We start from the raw sequence: 20444 nt of genomic DNA on the forward strand, positions 1-20444 counted from the left end.
AGGACCCTCAAGCTCCCAGGCCTCTGGTAGAGGACCCGAGCTTGAAGGATAAACCGCCCGCAGGGGCGTGCTGGGTGTTTTATATATATATATATATATATATATATATATATATATATATATATATATATATATATATATATATATATATATATATATATATATATAGAGAGAGAGAGAGAGAGAGAGAGAGAGAATCTGTGTATATATATGATTGCATAGTGTACATGTGAATATATGTCCAGTGTATGATATATATGTCATAAAAATCCACAACAGTAACACAGCTTCTCCTATCACCATATAGAGAATTTGGGGATGTGTGGGAAAAATAAACTATGACCATTTCAATCTAGAATTACCACAGGAGATATTTTCACCGTGTAGAAATCAATGTAAAACAACTGTGGCACTCCTGGTTGCCTAGCAACACATTTACACACATTTTGATGTGCACATAAAATGAAAATAATCAAATCACATAACATTGCTTTCATGTTTGTGTTTAGTGTTGATGGTGCACCTTAGACGTTAATGCATGTTAAAATGAATGCATTACCTAGATATCTATATGTATTTCAAAGTTTGCCCATTTGTCTGTCTAATTATTTCAGAACTATAAATGACACTATTTCATCATTTATTTGGGCCGGTAAACGTCCAAGGGCTCGCTCGCTTCTTTATGGGGATAGATCAGCTGGAGGTGTCATGATCCTGGGCCATGTTGGCCCAGCATTCTTAGTTTCATGTATTTTTGAATTTTGTTCCTTATTTGACTTCCCTTTGTGACTTTTACCCCCTGTGTGCCCCTCTTTGTATCTGTGAGCCCTCGTTTCCCCTCGTGTTTTATTCCACGTTTTCCCCAGCCTGTTATGTCTGTGCTCTCCCTGTGCTCCCTCTCTCCTCCTGTCTGCGCCTCTGTGTACTTCCTGTTTTACTTTGACAGTCTCCCGTCAGTATGTGTCATGTTGTGTTGCTCCTGCCCTGTCTCGTTATGATTATCTGTGTCAGCTGTGTTCCCCATGTGCTCCCACCTCCCTCATTAAATCTCTGTGTATTTATGTCTGTGTCTCCCTCTGTTCAGTGTCGCATTCTCCCTCATTCATGGCCGTGTGTTTCTCTGTGTGCTAGTGTATTGCTTCCCAGTGTAGTTTCTTATCAGTTTGTTTCGCCGTTTCCCTCCAGCAATAAAGCTGTGTTATTGGGCATCTAACATGTATAATACATTATTGTGGTGTATGTCTCCCTATACTAATTGGTGCCAGAGTGAAGCAGCCTCCTGTTCCTCGTCATTACTTGCTTTAGCATGTGATACCTCACAATCATCCCTATTAAACCGGTCTTCCAACCCAGTTGTTACTGAAACATTAAAAATTTGACACTTTGGTTGGCTCACCCTCCCTCTTGCAACCCCGATCTGCCACAATCACTTATTTGTTCCAGCAAAGATTGACTTAAGATTCTCTGTTTTAGAACATAAAGGTACTGATGATCTATACGTAAATGAGGTTTTTGCAAGTTTTAACGAACTAGTTACTCGCTTTAATTTCATTAAATCCGATTTTAGTGAATCTCTTTTAAACAGTACCAAGATGAAATGGGAGTCAGAACTCCATATGAGTTTTTCTGAGTTGTTGTGGGATGGAGCGGTAGGGGCCATTAATTTGTCTTGTAGTTGTGCCAGACTTTCATTAATACAATTTAAAATTTTCCACAGATTACACTACTGTAAAGAAAAACTGTCAACATTTTACCCAGATAAATTTGATGATAAATGTAACAGATGCTCACAGATACCTTGCAATCTTACTCATATGTCCTGGGCATGCCCTAGGTTGTCTGAATTTTGGCATCAATTCTTCAAAATAATTTCAGATATATTGGGTATAAAATTGATTCCGACTCCACATATCGCTATATTTGGAAAACCACCAAATAACCTTCATACTACAACTATTCAAAATAACCTTATGGCCTTTGCTTCTCTCATCGCTAGAAAAATAATTTTGTTGTTGTGGAAATCATCTCAGCCACCATTAATTAAAGTGTGGTTACAGGATATCTTAGGACTCTTAAAATTGGAGAAGATAAAATTCTCCATCAGAGGCTCATCCAATAGATTTTTTTTTTTTTTTTACTCACTGGAAACCATTACTTAAATACTTAGAAAAGTAGAACTCTCTCTGTAGTCCACCATATGACAGTGTACAAATTGTTCTGCTATTCCCGGCAGTGGCTGTTCTACCTTATAAGAATGCTTTATTTAAAGATATTCCAGCATTATTAATTTGTTTCAACCGCTGAGCAGGGATTCAGTAATATTAATATTGTTACTACTCTTAATATTTAAGATTTATCAATATTTATTAATGTTAATATTAAACTATAAGGATACGCACTACTATCTTATTGTTGATTTCTTGTTCTTGCTTTTTTTTGTATATTTTGTATGGGTTAATTCATTTCCTCTGTAACATATTCATTTTTACATTATTGGGAGGGAGTGGGGGTATTCAGGTACTCATCCCATTTATGTTTTTTTTTTTTTTATATGCTATAAAAAAGAAAAAGATCATTTCTATATGTACCTATGTGTATTATGACAGTTTGGTATTGAAAAATAAAAGAAAACAAAAAGTGTAACCGGTTTTCCTTCCTCTGTGTCTGGCCATGACTGATTAGTCCCAGCTGTGTTCACACCTGTTACCCATCTCCTCGTTATCCTTCATGTGTGCCCTCTGTTCTTTGTCATGTTCTCCATAGTAGCTGTGCCATAGAGTGTCTTTCATGTTCTCTCAGTTATATCTGGTTATGAGTGCTTCAGTTGCCAAGATCTGAGTTCAACTTTATCTTTTGTTTGCTTCTTTTAGTGTTTTGTCTTGTACTTTGCTTTATGTAATTACTATATCAAAAAAAGCTGCCTCTTTAAGTTAATATTGTCTCAGAGTCCTGTATTTGGGCCCTACTCTAGCCTCCAGCACAGCTCACCATGACACTTAAACTGTGTTTTGTCTGCTAAGCTGATCTTGAATGATCAACTCTCACAACCAATTTGGTCTTTTATAATTACAACAAAACAAAAGTCCTGCCAATGTCACAAAAAAGGAGGGAGAGATACCTGATAAAAATCAGTTCTGCCCAAATTTCATTAGAACATTGACTTTGCGACAAGAGGGGACAGCATGTTAGACCTTGTTTACTCAAACATTCAGCATACAAGGCTTCACCCCTCCCCCAGATTGGACAATCTTAAATACACCACTGATCTATGCATCAAAACTACAAAAATCACCCGAGTACCAAAGAAGTGCCACTGTTTCCAGCCTCAATGACTACCGGCTGGTGACACTTACACCCATCATCGCAAAGTGCTTTGAGAGGCTGGTATTGAGGCACATGAAAACTCACCTTCCACCAAATCTGGAGCTGCTACAGTTTGCCTACTGCCCAAACCGCTCCAGAAATCATGCCATCTCGTCTGCTGTTCACCTTTCTCTCTCCCATCTCAACAAAAAGGACACGTATGCCAGATAGCTGTTTAATGACTTCAGCTCAGCATTCAACACTGTCATTCCCCAGAGGCTGGTAAAGAAGTTGGACCTACTGGGAATAAACATCACTCTCTGCAACTGGATCTTGGACTTCCTAACTGACAGGTCCCAGTCTGTCTCCATAGGAAATAACACAGACTGAGTACAGGATCACCACAGGGCTGTGTGCTTAGTCCACTGCTGTTCACCTTGCTAACACATGACTGTACTGCACAGTACAGCTCAAATCACATGATCAAGTTTTCAGATGACACAACAGTGGTGGGTCTCATCACCAACAACAATGAGTCTAAATACAGAGAGAAGGTACAGCAGTCTGTCTTCTGGTGTGGTTCCTGCAAGTTTCAAACATGCACTAGTGCAGCCACTGCTTAAGAAACCTGGCCTTGATCACACCGTTTTAGCGAACTATAGGCCTACTTCCAAGCTCCCTTTACTTTCCAAGGATTTAGAGAAAATTGTTTTTAGTCAACTGAAAGATTTTCTAGATGATAATGGCATCCAAATTTATTTGCCCCTGAAGCAGAAGGGTGGCATCTCCATAAAACCTCTCACAACATGCCTAGATGACATTAAAGCTTGGTTGGCTCTAAACTTTTTAAATGTTAATGAAAAGAAAACAGAGTTGTTGGTGTTTGGACCCAGTGGTCCCTGCGAGTCCTTCTCTGTAGATTTGGGACCCCTGGAAGTTTATTTTAAACCTGTTGTTACTGATCTTGGTTTTAAGTTGGATGGTGATTTTAAATTGGACAACCAAATCAGAGCAGTGGTGAAGTCCAGTTTTTATCATTTAAGGCGACTGACAAGAGTAAAATCTTTTCTTTCAAGGCAGCACCTTGAAACAGTGATCCATGCTTTTATTTCTTCGCGCCTGGACTACTGTAACGCACTTTACGTGGGGGTCAGTCAGTCATTGCTCTCAAGTCTGCAGCTGGTTCAAAACGCTGCTTCATGACTCCTAACAGGAACTTTTAAAATAGAGCATATAACCCCTGTCCCAGCCTCACTGCACTGGCTGCCTGTGTCTTTTAGAGTTAATTTTAAAATTCTTATGTTCACAGTCTTGCCCCGCCTTACCTCTCTGAGCTTCTTCATCTCCACACACCCTGTCGGTCTCCCAGGTCAGCTGCCCCTGGAGGTACTGAGATCCAGGAGGAAGCTCAGAGGGGAGCGGGCCTTCTTTATCGTGGCTCCAAAATTATGGAATAATTTGCCCTTGCACGTTAGAGAGGCCCCTTCACTGTCCAATTTTAAATTGCGTCTTAAAACCCACTTTTATTCTTTGGCCTTTAACCTCAGTGAGACTTAATTTCCCCTTGAAATTAAATTATCGTACTTTCCGGACTACAAAGCGCACCTGAATATTAGCCGCACAAGCTAAAATCAGGGGAAAATCCTGTTTTGTACCTACATCAGCCGCACCTGACTAAAAGCCGCAGGTGCTTTAATGTTTGCTTACCATATGTAAGAGAATATGCACAAAGAGGATTGTCAGGAAAGAGATGGCTGTTTGGGAACACATCCCTTGTATTAATATTTTGAAAAACAAGTTACCGGTACATATTTGCACAACTTTTTATGTACAAGTACCGGTAATTACAAGAACGAAACATGTACTGTGCTTTATAAACGAGTAACAAATGTAGTAGTACATAACAATAACCTACAGCACACCAGAAAAAACGATTTGGCCTACCTTTTAGGCTCAGGTGCAGTAACATGGCTTTAACAAGAAGAAAAGTCAGTCATTCACCACCATCTTTCTCTTCTTCCTGCGCACTAAAACCACCAAAGTCCTCTTCTCCAGTGTCGGCTTTCAAAACCAAAAAAATTCTCGTTGTCAGTGTTGGAGTCGAACACCCTCTGAAGGGCCGTGGCGGTGTCCTCATCTCCATCAAGCAGCAGTCCAGCCGGTTGAAATCTGTTGGTGATCGTGGATGTTTTCACACTTCTCCACTCTGTCAGATGTACAGTCCTTTTCGTTTCATAAATTTGTGACACCAGAATGGCCCACCTCTGAAATTTTTTATCTTCATTTCGTTGGCTTGTAGTCGGATCTGCACACCTGAAACACCTCACCCGTTTGCTCTTTACAATCATACCTTCATAGTACAAGACATCACAACACTTCTTGTTTTACTATGAAACACTATCAGAAAAGAAATAAACCTTTAAAAGTTATCACCCACATTTAAAAACATTATATTAAAAAAACAACAAATATGACTGAAAGTATTACATTTATAGTTGCAAGGTATTATCTCTGTATGAAATATTGAGTTCTATTTTTATTTTTTGAAAGCCTACACTGGCTGTTTTAGTGGAAGTACACGTATAGGTTAATGATACCTAGCCAATATAATCCACTCAAAATGCTCTACAACCTAACCTGACTAAATCTAGGCCAAGTGAGCTGATATTAGGTGATTTCAAAGACACATTTTACTCCAAGCTGAACCCATACAGCTATTATTTTAGCATGTATTGATTTCATTACTGATTTCATAACCAATTTGATTTGTGTACATTTGAACTAATGGAGCTCTGTAGAGTTAAGGATGCTGGGAATTCCTTTTTTTTTTTCAAAATATAGCCTTGAGGTTTACTTCTTGACCTCACCGATTCTTTGGATATCCCAGCTGGAGGAGAGGCCGGGGCTGCCCTGTATCCCCCTCCTCAGTAGTTTTCCTCTAATTCTATTGTTTATCTGGCTGAGGCAGCTTTTACTCATTTTACGACAGGCAGACCCCCACTGTCAATACATTCTTCGATCCATACAGAGTTACACACCAAAGTTTATAGCTAAGCCAACTAATCTGCCACGTCAGAGGTCAGGGTTCAGCAACTTAATGTAATTCGTGAGAGCTTTAAGGTCGCATGAAATGCTTTGAGAACACAATGGGATGAATAGCCGCATTGAGACCAGGAGGCCCAGGTTCGAATCCTGCTCAAACCCACTACTGTCCTTAAAACAGGGGTTGACTAAAGGTAGACGTAAGTGACTTTGCAAAATGTCCCAAATTTAGCAGCAGTGGTGCTGAACATGTTGCTAACAGCTCCACATTTTCCTCCCTCTGTACCTGGGTAGTTCCTGCAGCACCAAAGAAGTCCACCTGTCCCTTTCCTCACGTTGTTATGATTTCCTATTGTGTTTGACAAGGTTTGTGATCTTGCCACATGTGTCATGTACCACGTGTTGTCTGTTTCCATGAGTGTAGAAACTGCTTTAATTATCAAGCGAGTGAACCATGATGAGTGTCTACAGTTGTAGTTATGAAGCTAATAATTGGTGACATCCTATTTATTCTAAATTAGTAAGATGAGCAATGAGGTTGAACAAGGCACAAGCCTAAACCACTCAGGAGAGACAGAGCTTTTTGCTTTAGTTTTATTTTGACTTTATATTAAGACCGTCTATTCTTGTCTTGTGAATAAAACAAACACACTGCTTAAGCACTCATGATAGTATATTTTGAAGGTGGATTTCAGTCCCTGACTATGTAAGACGACATGAATGGACGTACATTTCAAAATAAATCACAATGCATAACATGTAACTGGCTACATCTCATTGTTTTTGTTTGACTTTTAGAGAATCAGAGGAGCGCCTGAGGAGTAGGTTTCAGTGTCGTGGTGGTACGCTGAGTAAGCCGTAGTAGTGCTGGAGGAATATGTTCGCCCGCTGTAATTTCTCATCTTTCTCGCCAGCTCGTCTGATGGTGTCTGCTCCGACACTTTCACCTCTGGAAAATCACTGCTCATGAAGGTGTTTGTCATGGTCTCGTTGCCACTGTCGGGGAGGGTCCCATCCCTCCTGCTGTTATGATGCTGCCCGGTCGACAGGTAGCCCTTGTTCCTTTTGCCCTTCCGCGTACTGATGCGGATGACCCCGTGCACCAGCTTGCACTCGGCCTCTTGATCCTCCAGGTTGTAGTCCTGAGCGATGCTGTAGATGAGCTCGCTGATCTCGCGGGAGAAGGAGGAATCAGAGGTGCACTTGGCCAGCTGGTCAATCCGATGCAGGGCGTAAAGCTCCAGCAGCTTCTTGGTGATCAGAGAGTCAATGTCTTTGTCGCTCTGCTCATCCAAGTCGTAGTCTTCGTAGGATATAAGGCTGGTGCTGCTGACCGGCCGCTGGTTATCCCCTTTACCTGATGCGCGACCCCGTTTGGGGTCAGCAACTGGGTACTTTACCTTCTGACCTGCTATGTGCACATCTGGGTAACGGAAACTGTCATTCAGGGGCAACCTGGGGGTCTTGGGCTGCTTATTATTGGGCTCCAAAGACATGCCAGGGGTTTTCACAGCTATGCCGTTAGGAGGTCGAGGGTCACCGACCGTTTTGGGGGTATGGTCTGTGGAGCTCTTGTTAACCCAGGGCTCCCGGGTGCCATAAAATCCACAGGTGAGAACAGAACAGATAAGAGCCTTACAGCTACTCCAGCCCATGGAGGCACAGGACTGCCTGCTGCTCGGCACGCTGTCTGCCGACCCCGGAATAAATCCTATTGTCTCTGAACCCCTTCCTGTGCCGTTTCGAGGGTGGCTTCTTCCTCGACCATACCTGCCCTCTGAATAGCGGGAGTGGTCACGTATTTGCTCCCCATGAGGATCCTTGTAGGAGTCTTGGCTGGTTGTGCTGTCCCTGGATATAGTCCGGTTGGTTCGATGGTTGTCCGCCCTAGAGCAAGAGTTGGGGTACTTGTGGCGTGGAGCCCCTGTGCTGTGGCCAGGCATGGCTCAAAAAGCCTGCACTGAAAATAATGTTTTGTTCAATTTACTCAATTTTTTTTATGACAAGTTGTTGCACAAAATAAATTTGTTTGAATCCAGAAATATTTTTTAAGTACACTGAATTTAATTTAAGCGAGTAAAACCAACATATATTTTTAAGCTACTTTAACTTAACTGTTGTGGATACGACTTAGTCAAATATTATTAGTAAGTCCAACTAAGGTCGTGTTAAGTGTACCAAAATAATTTGTTTCCTTTACACTTATGTCCCAAACTTATATTCAAATCAATCAAATTGTTAATTTCTCTCTATTTCAATTAAGTTAAGTTTACTTAAAAAAATATTGCTTACCCTGATTTGTAGTTTTTAAAAACGTCAATAATGAAAACTACAAAATTCTTTCACATCATTTATTAATGCTAAATTTGTTGCAAACAGAATAAGAATCCACATCTCTAAGGGAAATTGCTGCAATTTGTATAATACAAATTACAAAACTTTTGCCTATGAACTAGCTTTACAAAGCTGTATTCAAACAAAACAGAAACAACAGACAAGAGAAATGTTAACCAATGTTTCTCTTCCTCTAAAAAAGAAAAAAAAACTCCTTACATAAAAGAATAAAACACTGCCAGCAGTATAAAGTATCACAATTAGAAACTGATGGTGGGGTGGGTGCAGTTTTCTCTGTGGTGGGGTTGGGTGGACTGTCCCGGGCTCTGTGGGGCCGGGCGGCGCTGCTGCACTGGGCCCCGGTCTGGATGGGCCTGGGCCCCCTTCCCCTGGCGGGTCGCGGAGTGTGGGAGTGCCTACTGGGGTCAGCGGGGGAGCTGGCCCCAGGGAGGGGTTACCTGCCCCTCCCTTCCTTCCCTCCCCATCTCCAGCTGCCTCCCTCTTCCCGCTCCACCACAACCACCCACACATGCAGGGCCTTGGAGTAGGGGTATGTCACCAGGGTGCAGAGGAGGCTACCCCCCCTCTGTCCCCTTCTGGCTGCCTCTGCCTCAATTTTATCCCACAACTTAGACATTCACATTATTCACACTCTCATTACACATACATATAGGATCTTGGGGGTGGGCACAATCACGGAGTCCAAATTACCATCAGGGTGTACACCTCACCCCTGGCGTCGTTGCCCACCTCTCAATTTTAAATACACTTAGACATTGAGGGCTATCAGGAGGGACTATGTGCTTACCTGCTGCTCTCTGGCAGGTAGCTCCATGCCCTCCTGGGTTTTAATTGCACCTTAGAACACACATGCATCAACACTACAATGAGCGGGTGGAGGGAGGTTTGGAGTCTTCTCCCACCCCCATTCTCTGCGGCCTGCTGGAGCGGGAGGGCTAGGTGGAGTTGGCCGTCCGACTGCGGTCTGGAGTGTGGGGCCTCCCTGCTGCTACGGAGTCGGAGTGGTCTGCCTCTCCCCACCGCAGGGAAAAGGGTAACACCACCTGGGTCTGGGTGCGGTTCCCTCCTCCAGGGGCAAGGGTACCTAGACCCGGTTTGTAGAGTACGCTTGGGGAGTGTGATCGTGTGTACAGCGTCTCTTTATGTTTGTCTCCACGTTGGTTGAGTGTGGAGTAAGTGCATATGAGAGCATGAGGGGGGGAATGGATGTTTGTGTCTGTGTGTGCCTGTATGTCTGTGTCTATATGTCAGGCTGGGTATCAGACGCCACCTCTCTGGGGACATCTCAGGCCCTCCAAGGTTTGGAGGCCTATCTCCACCTACCACCACTTCCCCTGCCAGTGGCGGACTCCCTCAGGTGTCGGTGCGTTGGTGGTTCTTTGTGTCTGGGGGTGGGCGTCCAGGTACACACCGGCTCACTCCTTGGCGGCCGCTTATCGGGGCCTGGAGCCTGGCGCTCGCTCGGGCCCCTTCGGGGGTGGGGTGCCCCCGGCCTCTCGGCCTGGGGCTCGGTCACTCAGGCACAGCTGGCGGCCGGCGGAGCTCATGGGCGCGTCACTGCAACTCCCCCTGGCTTCTGCTCCGCGGCTGCTGAGTGAACCCTCATCTGGGACTCTCCTCAGCTCTTACTGGAACAGTGGCGCGGCTGCCCCTCTGTTGGTCTTCCATGGTCTCTTGTGTTCTGGGGACCTCCGGATGTCTGGAGTTTTGATCTCCTCCATACCTGCTTCACACCCTGGAGGACGGGGCTGTGGCCCCCCCACACTCCCTAGCAGATCGTTACATGGAGAAACCTTTGGAATACAAGCGCGCTGATCCACACAGGTATGCACACGGGTGTTCACTGCTCGTAGACCCAAATTACACCTTTCTTGGCTGCTACTTCGAAGCACATCTGTCCTGCGTGCTGCACAACAACATTGAATATTTAGTATTTGCTGCTGTTTACACTTAGCTAGATTAATGCGATGGTGTTGTGTTTAGTATGTTGCTTTGTTTTTTTTTTGTCTTTTTTTTGCTTGTTTTCTATTCTTCTCTCAACAGGTGATCCAGGAGATTTTTATTTTTTTTTCTCCCCCCCTTTCTCACTGTCCCTCTCCCCTTCTGTTTTACCTTTCTTTCCTCTTTCTTTCTCCCTTTCCTATCCCTCACTCATGTCTGTCCCGTCTGTAACATCTGAAAATAAAATATAATAAATAATAAAAACAAAGATCGACCAAATGGACCAATAAGGTAATGCCACGATGATCCATTTGGCAAAGTAAATCCATTGGGTATCCTTGTTGGTCTTCAGACAACAATTCTGATGGCTAAAGAACCAAATGGGACAGGGGAGAAAAAAAAAAAAAAAGAAACTGATGCATCCACAAACTAACCAGTTTCAGACTTGCTGTTCTGCGATCCATATTTAGAAATTGCATTTTAATAAGGTAATTAGACTTAAAACTAAACTTGTGTTTTCCTTACTGCTTATTGACCACTGTCTTTCCATTCTAGTCCTTCCTTGAAGATTCTGAATGTTTTACATGTTTTCTGACCTAACATACTCGCTTCAAAACAATTAATAGTCTTTAAAGTGTTACCAGTGTGCTGCAGTGTGGTAATCATGAATTATTTTTTTTTGTTTTCTTTTAAATTCGGTTGAGTTAACACTGATTATACGCAGGGCAGCAGCTATAACTGAATAATTACAAAATTGCTCTTCAAGCTACTCAAATGTACCACACGTGAAACATTCATTATTGAAAGTTAAAATGTTCAATCAAAACATAACACAGAACAAATGATTGTTGTACAAGAGTTTCACTCCTATTCACAAGAGCACCAGTCATTGGTAATTTACATAACAGCATTCTCTTGATGTGTGGTTTTAGAAATCTTCCTATCCAGCAGATATTAAATGTTTAGGACATTGAAGGAGATGATATCCAGACAGACCTGAAGAAGCACACCATGGGCATTTATGTCATCAACAAGGAGGATGGACAAAATGGACATTATGATTAGGGGTGGGTTTTTATAATCGATTCATCGATTAAAATCGATTCTGGCTTGGATAACGTAAAATCGATTCATTAAAATCCTGAATTGATTTTTTAATATAAATTTATTTTGTCCGAAATGCCAGAATCTCTGGTGACATCTCACAAAATTTCAAGAACCACCAAACAGTAAATGAGAGCAGGTACAGGGATTCTGCACATAGACTTAAACACACAGCACAACCCGCGGATCAGAATCAGTTAGATGTCGCCTTTCTCACAGTCGGGGCTGAAAGCCGACAGCTCGCTGATCCGGGTCCGCGCTTTGTGTTCACGCCCTTTATGCGCTGATTCTAAAGCTGTTAGTTTGATCTCTCTCCAAACAATATTGACCGAACCAGCAGCAAAAGAAGATCCAAACGCTTCACATAAACATCGTCATGAATTCACTCTTTTACTGTTTTGCTTCCATTGCGATGCGCAGCTCTCCCTCTCTCCCTCCCTCCCCCCCCTCTCTCTCTCGAACAGTTTTGCTTTCTTCATTATTCGCTTGCTTGTTACGCACAAGTCTACTGTTGTTTACAGCGCTGTCGGCCGCTGTTTTTTTCCCTTTTACATTCTTCCGAAAAGAAAACCTCATTTCTGCTGTTCAATACTGAACAAATTTAAACTTTTTAATATTATTCAAAATGCAAAATGCTTAGCCGTGTGTCTAATAAAACCGCTGTAACGTCAGAGGCAATGTTCATTAATTAATGGTTTTCTTTCGTTTTTGATGTACTGCAGAATATTTTTATAAAATCCCAGGCCAGGAAAATCACCTTCATGTTTTTCTGTGTTTTATCTTCAGCTACTTTGACACAAAGGCATCTGCTGTGATGCTCACACCTTGGATAAAGTCTTGCGAGTGTCAGCTTCCTTTTTATAGATACAAAAATATGTAAATGTTCTGATCTGAATTATACTTCTGACTGTCAAAATTTCCCAGATTTAAATCGAATCGAATCGAATTAAATCGAATCGTGGATCGAATCGATTTGGGACCTTGTGAATCGGAATTGAATCGATTCTAGAAATCAGTGACGATACCCAGCCCTAATTATGATGACATTGGAATATTTGTTGAAGGGGAGATAGTCATGGACAACATTGGATCTCTGGCCCAAACAGAGAGCAGAGAAAATTTAGATGTGCAACTAAAAACATGCTTGCCATGTAATCCCCAAACATCTCTGAAATTGCTCTGCAAACTTCAGAGTACTTGTACTTCAGAAGTCCTGTGGGTACCGTAAAGACTCATGTATGCACACAAACCACATTTTTTTTGCAATCTGATCCTCTTTCTCTTGGCTGTTTCCTTCAGGGATCACCACAGTGAATGATCCACCTCCATCTAAGCATATGCTCTGCATCCTCTTAACTCACAAGAACTAAATTCCTGTTTTTCATTTCACTTTCAGAAGTTTTTTTTTCTTTTGTCCTGGATAAAAGAAATTTAATCATATATATTAATTGATATTAATAATATCAATATTAATAATCACAAGAACCCTTAAGATGAGATAGATAAACTTGTCCCTGCAATACTGTGACAAATACTGTTGTGATAAATATGTAAGGAATTTGCATGTACTTACCAAAATAACACCATCTTCTTGAATAAACAGTAACACATAAGGGGAAGAAAATCTGCCAGAAAAGGAAGACAAATAAAAAAATAAAATAAAAAAAAAACTTTAGAAAGACAAACAATTACAGTTTCCAAGCCATTAGTGCATTACTTCATGATACTCCCTTGTAACAAAACAAATCTTACTTGTGCCTCTGTGCAAACTACAGATGGCACGATACCACTTTTTTATGTCCGATACCGATATCATAAATTTGATTATCTGCCGATGCCGATATGAATCCGATATAGTGTATTTTATAATAAATAAAACTGTTTTTATAAATATTTTGCTGCATTTTGTATAAGTTCATACTCAGTTTTAAAAACAAAACATTAAAGCTATTCTGTTATACCTGTATGCAAAAAATACACTGCACCCAAAATATTTTATACTTCAGCAATACTGATCAACCTAAAAAACTTACACCATCCTCCTTATTCAGGTATTCTAAACAGTACATAGAAATATTAAACTAACTAATAGGGCTGCCAACTCCCAGCAAAAATATTAGGAAACCACCCCGCACCCTCCGCCTGATAATGCTTAATTGACGTAATCTACTTTAATGCACAGAAATCAATTATTTTTCTATAATAATTAGATTCAATATTTTTCTTCAATACAGTTGCAGACAGCGCAGATGGTACCTTCCCAAAGGAAAAAGTGCTGTATGTACTACTATTACTAGGGTATATATTAGACTTAATATTTACTACATACAATAATGGATCTCTATACATTTAACCAGATCACCACTTTGGTAGTAAGATTTAGAATAATTATTTATTAAAAGCTAGACATTTTAAATGAGAATAAGAAAGAAAATTATGTCTTTGTGCCCCCCTTTCCCTGTTAATGCCCTACCTGGCCCCCTGGCAAAACTTTGCTAGATCCGCCCCTGCACAGTTACCAGATGTCAGCTACATAGAAAAGGATCCTGGTGTTATTTGTCTCTCATAAACAGTTCATAACTTCCCTTCAACTCATTCACGTGACCTAAAATGTAAACCTGTTTCTTCATTACCTGTTCAGCTCTAATGATTCAGTAAAAACTTCTCCTGCAGGAGAGAAGTTTTGTGTAATAGGTGTCTTGTGTAATCTCTTGTGTAATAGGTGAAACCATGGTTTCACCTATTACACAAGAGATTCCCGGAGAATAAACTCTGACACAGTAGAGTCCTTCAGCTAAAAAGCTACCTGAGGTTTAAACAGGAAGTATGCTTATTCAGGCCAGTTTTGAGAAATCCTCGTAGGCAATGTCCACTCTCTTTCCTTTCTGAGGTCCAGAGTCAAGAGTGAGTGCAGCGCTGAAATGTTTTTCATCAATGCCCTCTAGCAGAGCCTCCATATCTCTGTAAGGACCATTCAGGATCAAAACTCGTTTACCTGGGGCAGGTATAACTGTCTCTAAGTGATTCTGGTCCAGTTTCAGTTTGTCTCCAGAGTCGATCATTTTTACCACTGCGGTGTATTTGTCTCGTACCTCCATGATGACAGCCTTCTTTTTGTGGTATTTCTCCCCCAGTCTTTTGGTGATTACTTTTACTATAATATCGGGCTGCAGCCAGTCATCAGTTCTCACTTGTTGTTGTTGTTGTTGTTGTTGTTGTTGTTGTTGTTGTTGTTGTTGTTGTTGTTGTTGTTGTTGTTGTTGTTGTTGTTGTTGTTGTTGTTGTTGTTGTTGTTGTTGTTGTTGTTGTTGTTGTTGTTGTTGTTGTTTCTCCATCTCTATGATCTCCTCCAAAGCTGATTTCTTCTTCTTTTCCCCTCCTCTGGAGTCTGAGCTGGAGTCTTTCCTTTTTACTGAGGTCGAAGACGAAGATGATGCTGCTTTAAGCGCACTAGCACCCAGAACCGAACTTGATTTGGAGGGGCCAGTGACAGAAGAACAGGCACCCAAGTTGAAAGCAACTTTTTCTTCCTCACTCTCCCGTTTGAGCTCTGTGTAGACTGGAGTTTCATCAGTGCCCTTGCCTTCACGGCCTTTGCGGACCTGCTCCTCGATCATTCTGGCACTCCTCTCCTCGTCGTCAAGCTCCTGTTTCTTCTTTCTCGCCTGCTCCTCTTGGCGTCGGATGGTCTCTGGGTCGCAGTCGATGTACTGGATGTACCAGCCTTTGGGGGTTTCATCAACTTTGCAAAAACCCTCTCTGCCCAGCCACTTGGTGAAGTCGGTCAGAGTCTCCCACTGCGTTGAGTTCATATGGATGTGCTCCCGGTGACTGATGTACTCATTGTAGACGATGTTGTTGTGTACTCGCTTGGTCCCAAATCGTCTCCTGAGCAGCTCCAGGAAGTCACTTTTGAATTCATCTGAGAAGTAGTCCATGAACTTGGTGGGGTTCTCAGAGGCCAGCAGTAGCTGCCTCTGGTGGGACTCGGACATGCAGTGACACTTAAATCCGTTCTCGTCCCTGCATTGTTTCTGACACATCTGGCAATACCATCTCAACTTGTGTAGACCTTTGGCTTTTATTCGGTTGCTTATCGCTTTGGGTGAAAGAAAATCTGCTTTTCCCATTATGACTAGTTACCTTTAACACGAAACACTTTATAAAATGATTTAAAAAAAACGTTTTTCCTCGAAAAGCCGCTCAGACCAGCGCTCGCTGCTAGGGTAAACAGTTTCCGCGTGTGCTTCTACGTCATACCCTCGCGAATAAACGAAAAAACTTGCGAATGTCCAGTCTTGCCGCGGCCACTCGTTTTGATAGTCTCGATGCTACGAAGAAAAGAACCTAAGAGAAAATGTGGCCCGATCAGCTCAAAGCCTCGCTTATATTTCCGCAGAGCGCGCGGAGCTTCGTCACGCACCAATCGTAGAGAGGCTTACGGCAGCGCGCAACATCAATGCACTTTTCTCCAATGAGCGGCACACACTGAGGCGGGGCGATGCTCCACGTGGAGCCAGTCACCAATCACGAGCCGGAGCGGCACCGCGTCACAGCCAGTCACACACTTTAAGAGCAGCGAGTCTCCTCTGTTCGCTACATTTTCTGCTCTTATCACAGGGAAAGAAAAGTGAGGAAGAATGGCACGAACCAAGCAGACTGCTCGCAAGTCTACTGGCGGTAAAGCCCCCAGGAAGCAGCTGGCCACCAAGGCCGCTCGTAAGAGCGCCCCGGCCACCGGGGGCGTCAAGAAGCCTCACCGTTATAGGCCTGGTACCGTGGCTCTGCGCGAGATCCACCGTTACCAGAAATCCACAGAGCTGCTGATCCGCAAGCTGCCCTTCCAGCGCCTGGTCCGCGAGATCGCTCAGGATTTCAAGACCGACCTGCGCTTCCAGAGCTCTGCAGGAGGCCAGCGAGGCGTACCTGGTCGGACTTTACGAGGACACCAACCTGTGCGCTATCCACGCCAAAAGGGTCACCATCATGCCCAAAGACATCCAGCTGGCTCGCCGCATCCGCGGAGAGAGAGCTTAAGCTGCACGCTCTCCTACAACAACGGCTCTTTTCAGAGCCACCTCACTCACACCAAGAGCTCGCTCCTTTATTCTTATTCTTAGTATTGTTTTTAAAATTGAATCTTATGCTCACACTTCAATCCTCATGCTGTTTCTATTCCTGAAATTACAGTTGCCATCAACATGGAATTCACTGACTTCAGTTACGAAATTTATATTTAAAGTATTTTTCAAAGAAACCTGTTAGTCACTTGAACTCAAGTTCACTCATAAAATGTGTCCTTCATAATAACGTTACAGGCTATGCTAGGCTTTGGCCCACATCAGTCTGAAATTGTATGTAACCATGAATAACGTGTTTTGGAAACTAACTGCACAACAGGCAGCACTATTAGTTCTCTGTCTCCCACAGTAGCATTTCCAATTTTGATTGAAACTGTCAGAGAAAACGGCAGCCTCGAGCAGGCCAGGATATTAGTTTACAGAGGCTGTTAAAAGTATGTGTCTAACGTTAAAATGTTGGTGCCACAATAATTTCATCCTATGGTGCTGACATATTCATAGGGTTCATTTTTGAGACAAAATATCATGAGGTAGTCATGATTTTGCAAATATTCCACCTTGGAGTGCACTTTGCACAAATTGTTTTAATAATGGTGTAGTGGTGGAGTAATGGTGATACAAGAATCACAGGTGAAGTTGGATGATGACTTGGTGGTTCATGACTGTATTTGAAGCACATGTGTGACTGCATGTATGTGGAATGGCTCACTGTTATTCATCAGGTGACAGAGGCAGCTCTGCCATGTTGTAGCTCGGACAGAGGTGAAGAGGCGAGGTCACAGGTGACTGACTGATGATTTGGTGCTATAGATTAACTAGTATTTATTATCATGACAATTGTTAGGCTGCTGATGTAAATTGTTTCATTAGTGTATATTTGACAAAGAATCTGAATTGACATGTCTCACTTTTTATATGGCACGAATCCATGTGTTATTTTATCAGGTAGCAATATGTCCTAGTGCAGTCAGAGCGGAAGAGCCAGGGCCAAAGGTGAGGCACATCAAGCACACAATAATTTTAATCTGAGGATAAAACGCATGTACTGAGGCTGAAAGAAGCTTCAGTGCTCTCACAAGACTAAAAAGATGGCTAAGGTCAACAATGACTCAAATGAGATTAATTTCCTTTCACTGCTCAGCTCTTGGCTCAGCTGTGCTCCAATCCCTCCATATTGTGGCCAATCACATGCGAGGATATAGGATAATATCATTGTGTGAAAAACAGAGAGGGTGAGAGACGCGACAGTCAAGTGGAGCGTGCGTCTGTCCTCTCAGTAAGTGAGTGAGACAGTAGACAGCAGTGAGGAGGGCTGTGTGAAAGCAAGAACACATAAATATGCCTGAAACCCGTAAACAAAGCAGCATCTGGCTGCAGTTTAAAGACTTTTTTGTCTCGGTGTCATCTCGACTTTGTCTTGGTCTTGGTTTAGGCGGTCTTGACTACAAGTCTACAGTCTATAAGGGGAAAAAGCGAGGAGCAGAAGACTCGTTCCAACTTTCATTCTGCCAGTTTCTTCTCTCATCACATAAATACCTGAGCAGTGACAGAGACCGTGGGTGCAGCGTGTGCACCCACGGTCTAACACTAACACTAACACTGTTTCTCATCATGGCACAAAATACTGAGAAGCATCCAAGCTTTTGTAGGCCTTCAGATCCTATCCAGGATAACTTGAGGCCTTGTTGATAACATAATGATATAAATCATGTGGTGTGAAGTTGGGGAGAGTGCCAGAGTTGCAGGTCATAGAACCAGTAAACACACTGGAGACAATAAGTAAACATCCATATTCAGCCCTCTGTTACACAATTTTTCCAAAACGAGCAATTTACACTGTACACTTGTTTGTTTTCTCATAATTACCATCGTTTATTTCTTTCATTGGATTGGAAAACAAAACTGTGATTTTGGGGTTTGTTTAATTTAATGTTTGGTGTGATAATCACTGTAATATGTTTACATCCTTTGTAAAGATTTTGGGTATTTCAAGGGTAAAGCTTTCATCCGCATCAATCTTATGTTTCAGGAGAGAGACCTGACTGTTACCCCAACTTTGATTACATGAACTGTCACACACTCACCTTGATTGCTGACCAATCAGAAGAAAACTTCCTGATGGCGTGAACCCCAGTCCTCAGAGCTTGTTTCCCAGCTCTGTGGAGTGATCGATCTTCATGATGAGTCTTACGCTCCCCATGGTGTTATTTTAACTTTGAAATATTTAATTTATGATTTCACTTTATTTGACTTATTTTTACTTACTTTGTTTATATTTCCAATGTTTACATTTTTTAGCTTTCATAATTCAACCGATCATCTAAAACAGAACTATTTCCCACCTCGGATTAATAAAGTGTTCAAGATTCAAGAAGTTTATTGTCATGTACACCGCAAAACACAAATGGTTACGCAGAGCAATGAAATTCTTACTTTGCAGGTTCCCTTCACACGACCAAAAGAAAGTAATAATAAGCAAAAGCAGTGTTTTGTAGATCTTGTAGCTTACATGCGGGTGGAAACTGAATTGAAAGTGCAAGTAGTTATAACACTGTCAACAGTCATTGTCAACACTGTATCTATCCACATATGTATATAACTTCCCCTATATGTGGCTTCATTACCTTGTATATAATTTATTTTCTGGCAATAAAACAGACGTAACAGTAAGAGATGTTTTTCCTTTGTAAAACAAAAATAATGACAGCAGACAAACAGAGCTGCTGCTGTCAGTCCCAGGACCATGTGGACTTTAACTCATGATGTTTATTGCCATGTACAAGATAATACAGTTCTTAACACCTGTCATTCACTTCTTGTTTATTTAAATAAAGATAAAAATAGCAATTATAATCATCTTACCAGTGACATTGAGTTGACATCTTCCAACACTGAAGCCATAATCAGTGTTCACCTCACACAGGTAAAGACCCGAGTCATCAGTCCTGAGCCTGGATTTATCACTGATGAAGAGTTCACAGCGGATGTTGAGAGTTTTGGAGATCTGTCTGGTTTGGTGGTGAACGTCCACTCCAGTGTGATGTTGTGGTTCTCCTCTGCCTGATAGCAGGTCTGTGTCACATTGACTACAAATGATCCTGTTGAGGAGACAGAGAGGGAAAGAGAGGAGCAGACACACTGAGAACTGGAACAAATCTGTTGTTGAGCTTTATTTGGAGTTCATAAAGTGAAGCTGTAAACTAACCAGAGACACATGAGGTGAGGATGATGAGCAGCAGGATCCTGCAGGTCATCTTCTCCCTGTGAGAGGAGACAGAGGCGAAGAGTCATCAACACATGAGGTCAAAGGTCAGTCAGTACAGCCAGAAGAAGGAAAATGTCAGTCAGATAATAACACTGACTGATCAAAACTACAAGACCTACAACCACTGCAATAGAAACAACCAGAGGAAAAACCTGCACTTTAATTTGTTCTGAAAATATTTCACATTTTAAAGTCTTCAGAGCTTCAGAAATGATTTTTATCCACAAGGTGGCGCCATGTTTCAACTCATAAAGAAAATGAAACTATAAAAGTCTTTTTCTCTGGCTTTCAGTCCTTCACTGACTGATGATTAAGTACAGAACAGTTTATCACTTTCACTGATATTAGTCTAT

General features: G+C 42.1%; 2 protein-coding genes and 1 pseudogene across 2 annotated transcripts; 1 reads left to right on the forward strand and 2 right to left on the reverse strand.

The window, feature by feature from the left end:
* Positions 1-7139: 7139 nt before the first annotated feature.
* LOC146713963 (keratinocyte differentiation factor 1-like) lies at positions 7140-8288 on the reverse strand. The gene has a single exon (XM_085450534.1). The coding sequence runs from the start codon at positions 8286-8288 to the stop codon at positions 7140-7142; it is 1149 nt and encodes a 382-aa protein (XP_085306660.1).
* A 6207-nt stretch (positions 8289-14495) lies between these two features.
* On the reverse strand, positions 14496-15908 carry LOC146713964 (DNA/RNA-binding protein KIN17-like). The gene is made up of 2 exons (XM_085450601.1): positions 15074-15908; positions 14496-14962 (listed from the first exon to the last, which is right to left on the reverse strand). The coding sequence occupies exons 1-2, from the start codon at positions 15873-15875 to the stop codon at positions 14580-14582; spliced, it is 1185 nt and encodes a 394-aa protein (XP_085306727.1). The 5' UTR covers positions 15876-15908; the 3' UTR covers positions 14496-14579.
* Positions 15909-16373: 465 nt separating this feature from the next.
* Positions 16374-16788, forward strand: LOC146713965 (histone H3-like; annotated as a pseudogene).
* Positions 16789-20444: the final 3656 nt, after the last annotated feature.

The sequence above is a fragment of the Copadichromis virginalis genome, linkage group LG3, assembly GCF_057382275.1.
Source record: "Copadichromis virginalis isolate Kocher_CV1m ecotype Utaka linkage group LG3, C_Virginalis_male_GT1.1, whole genome shotgun sequence".
NCBI lineage: Eukaryota > Metazoa > Chordata > Actinopteri > Cichliformes > Cichlidae > Copadichromis > Copadichromis virginalis.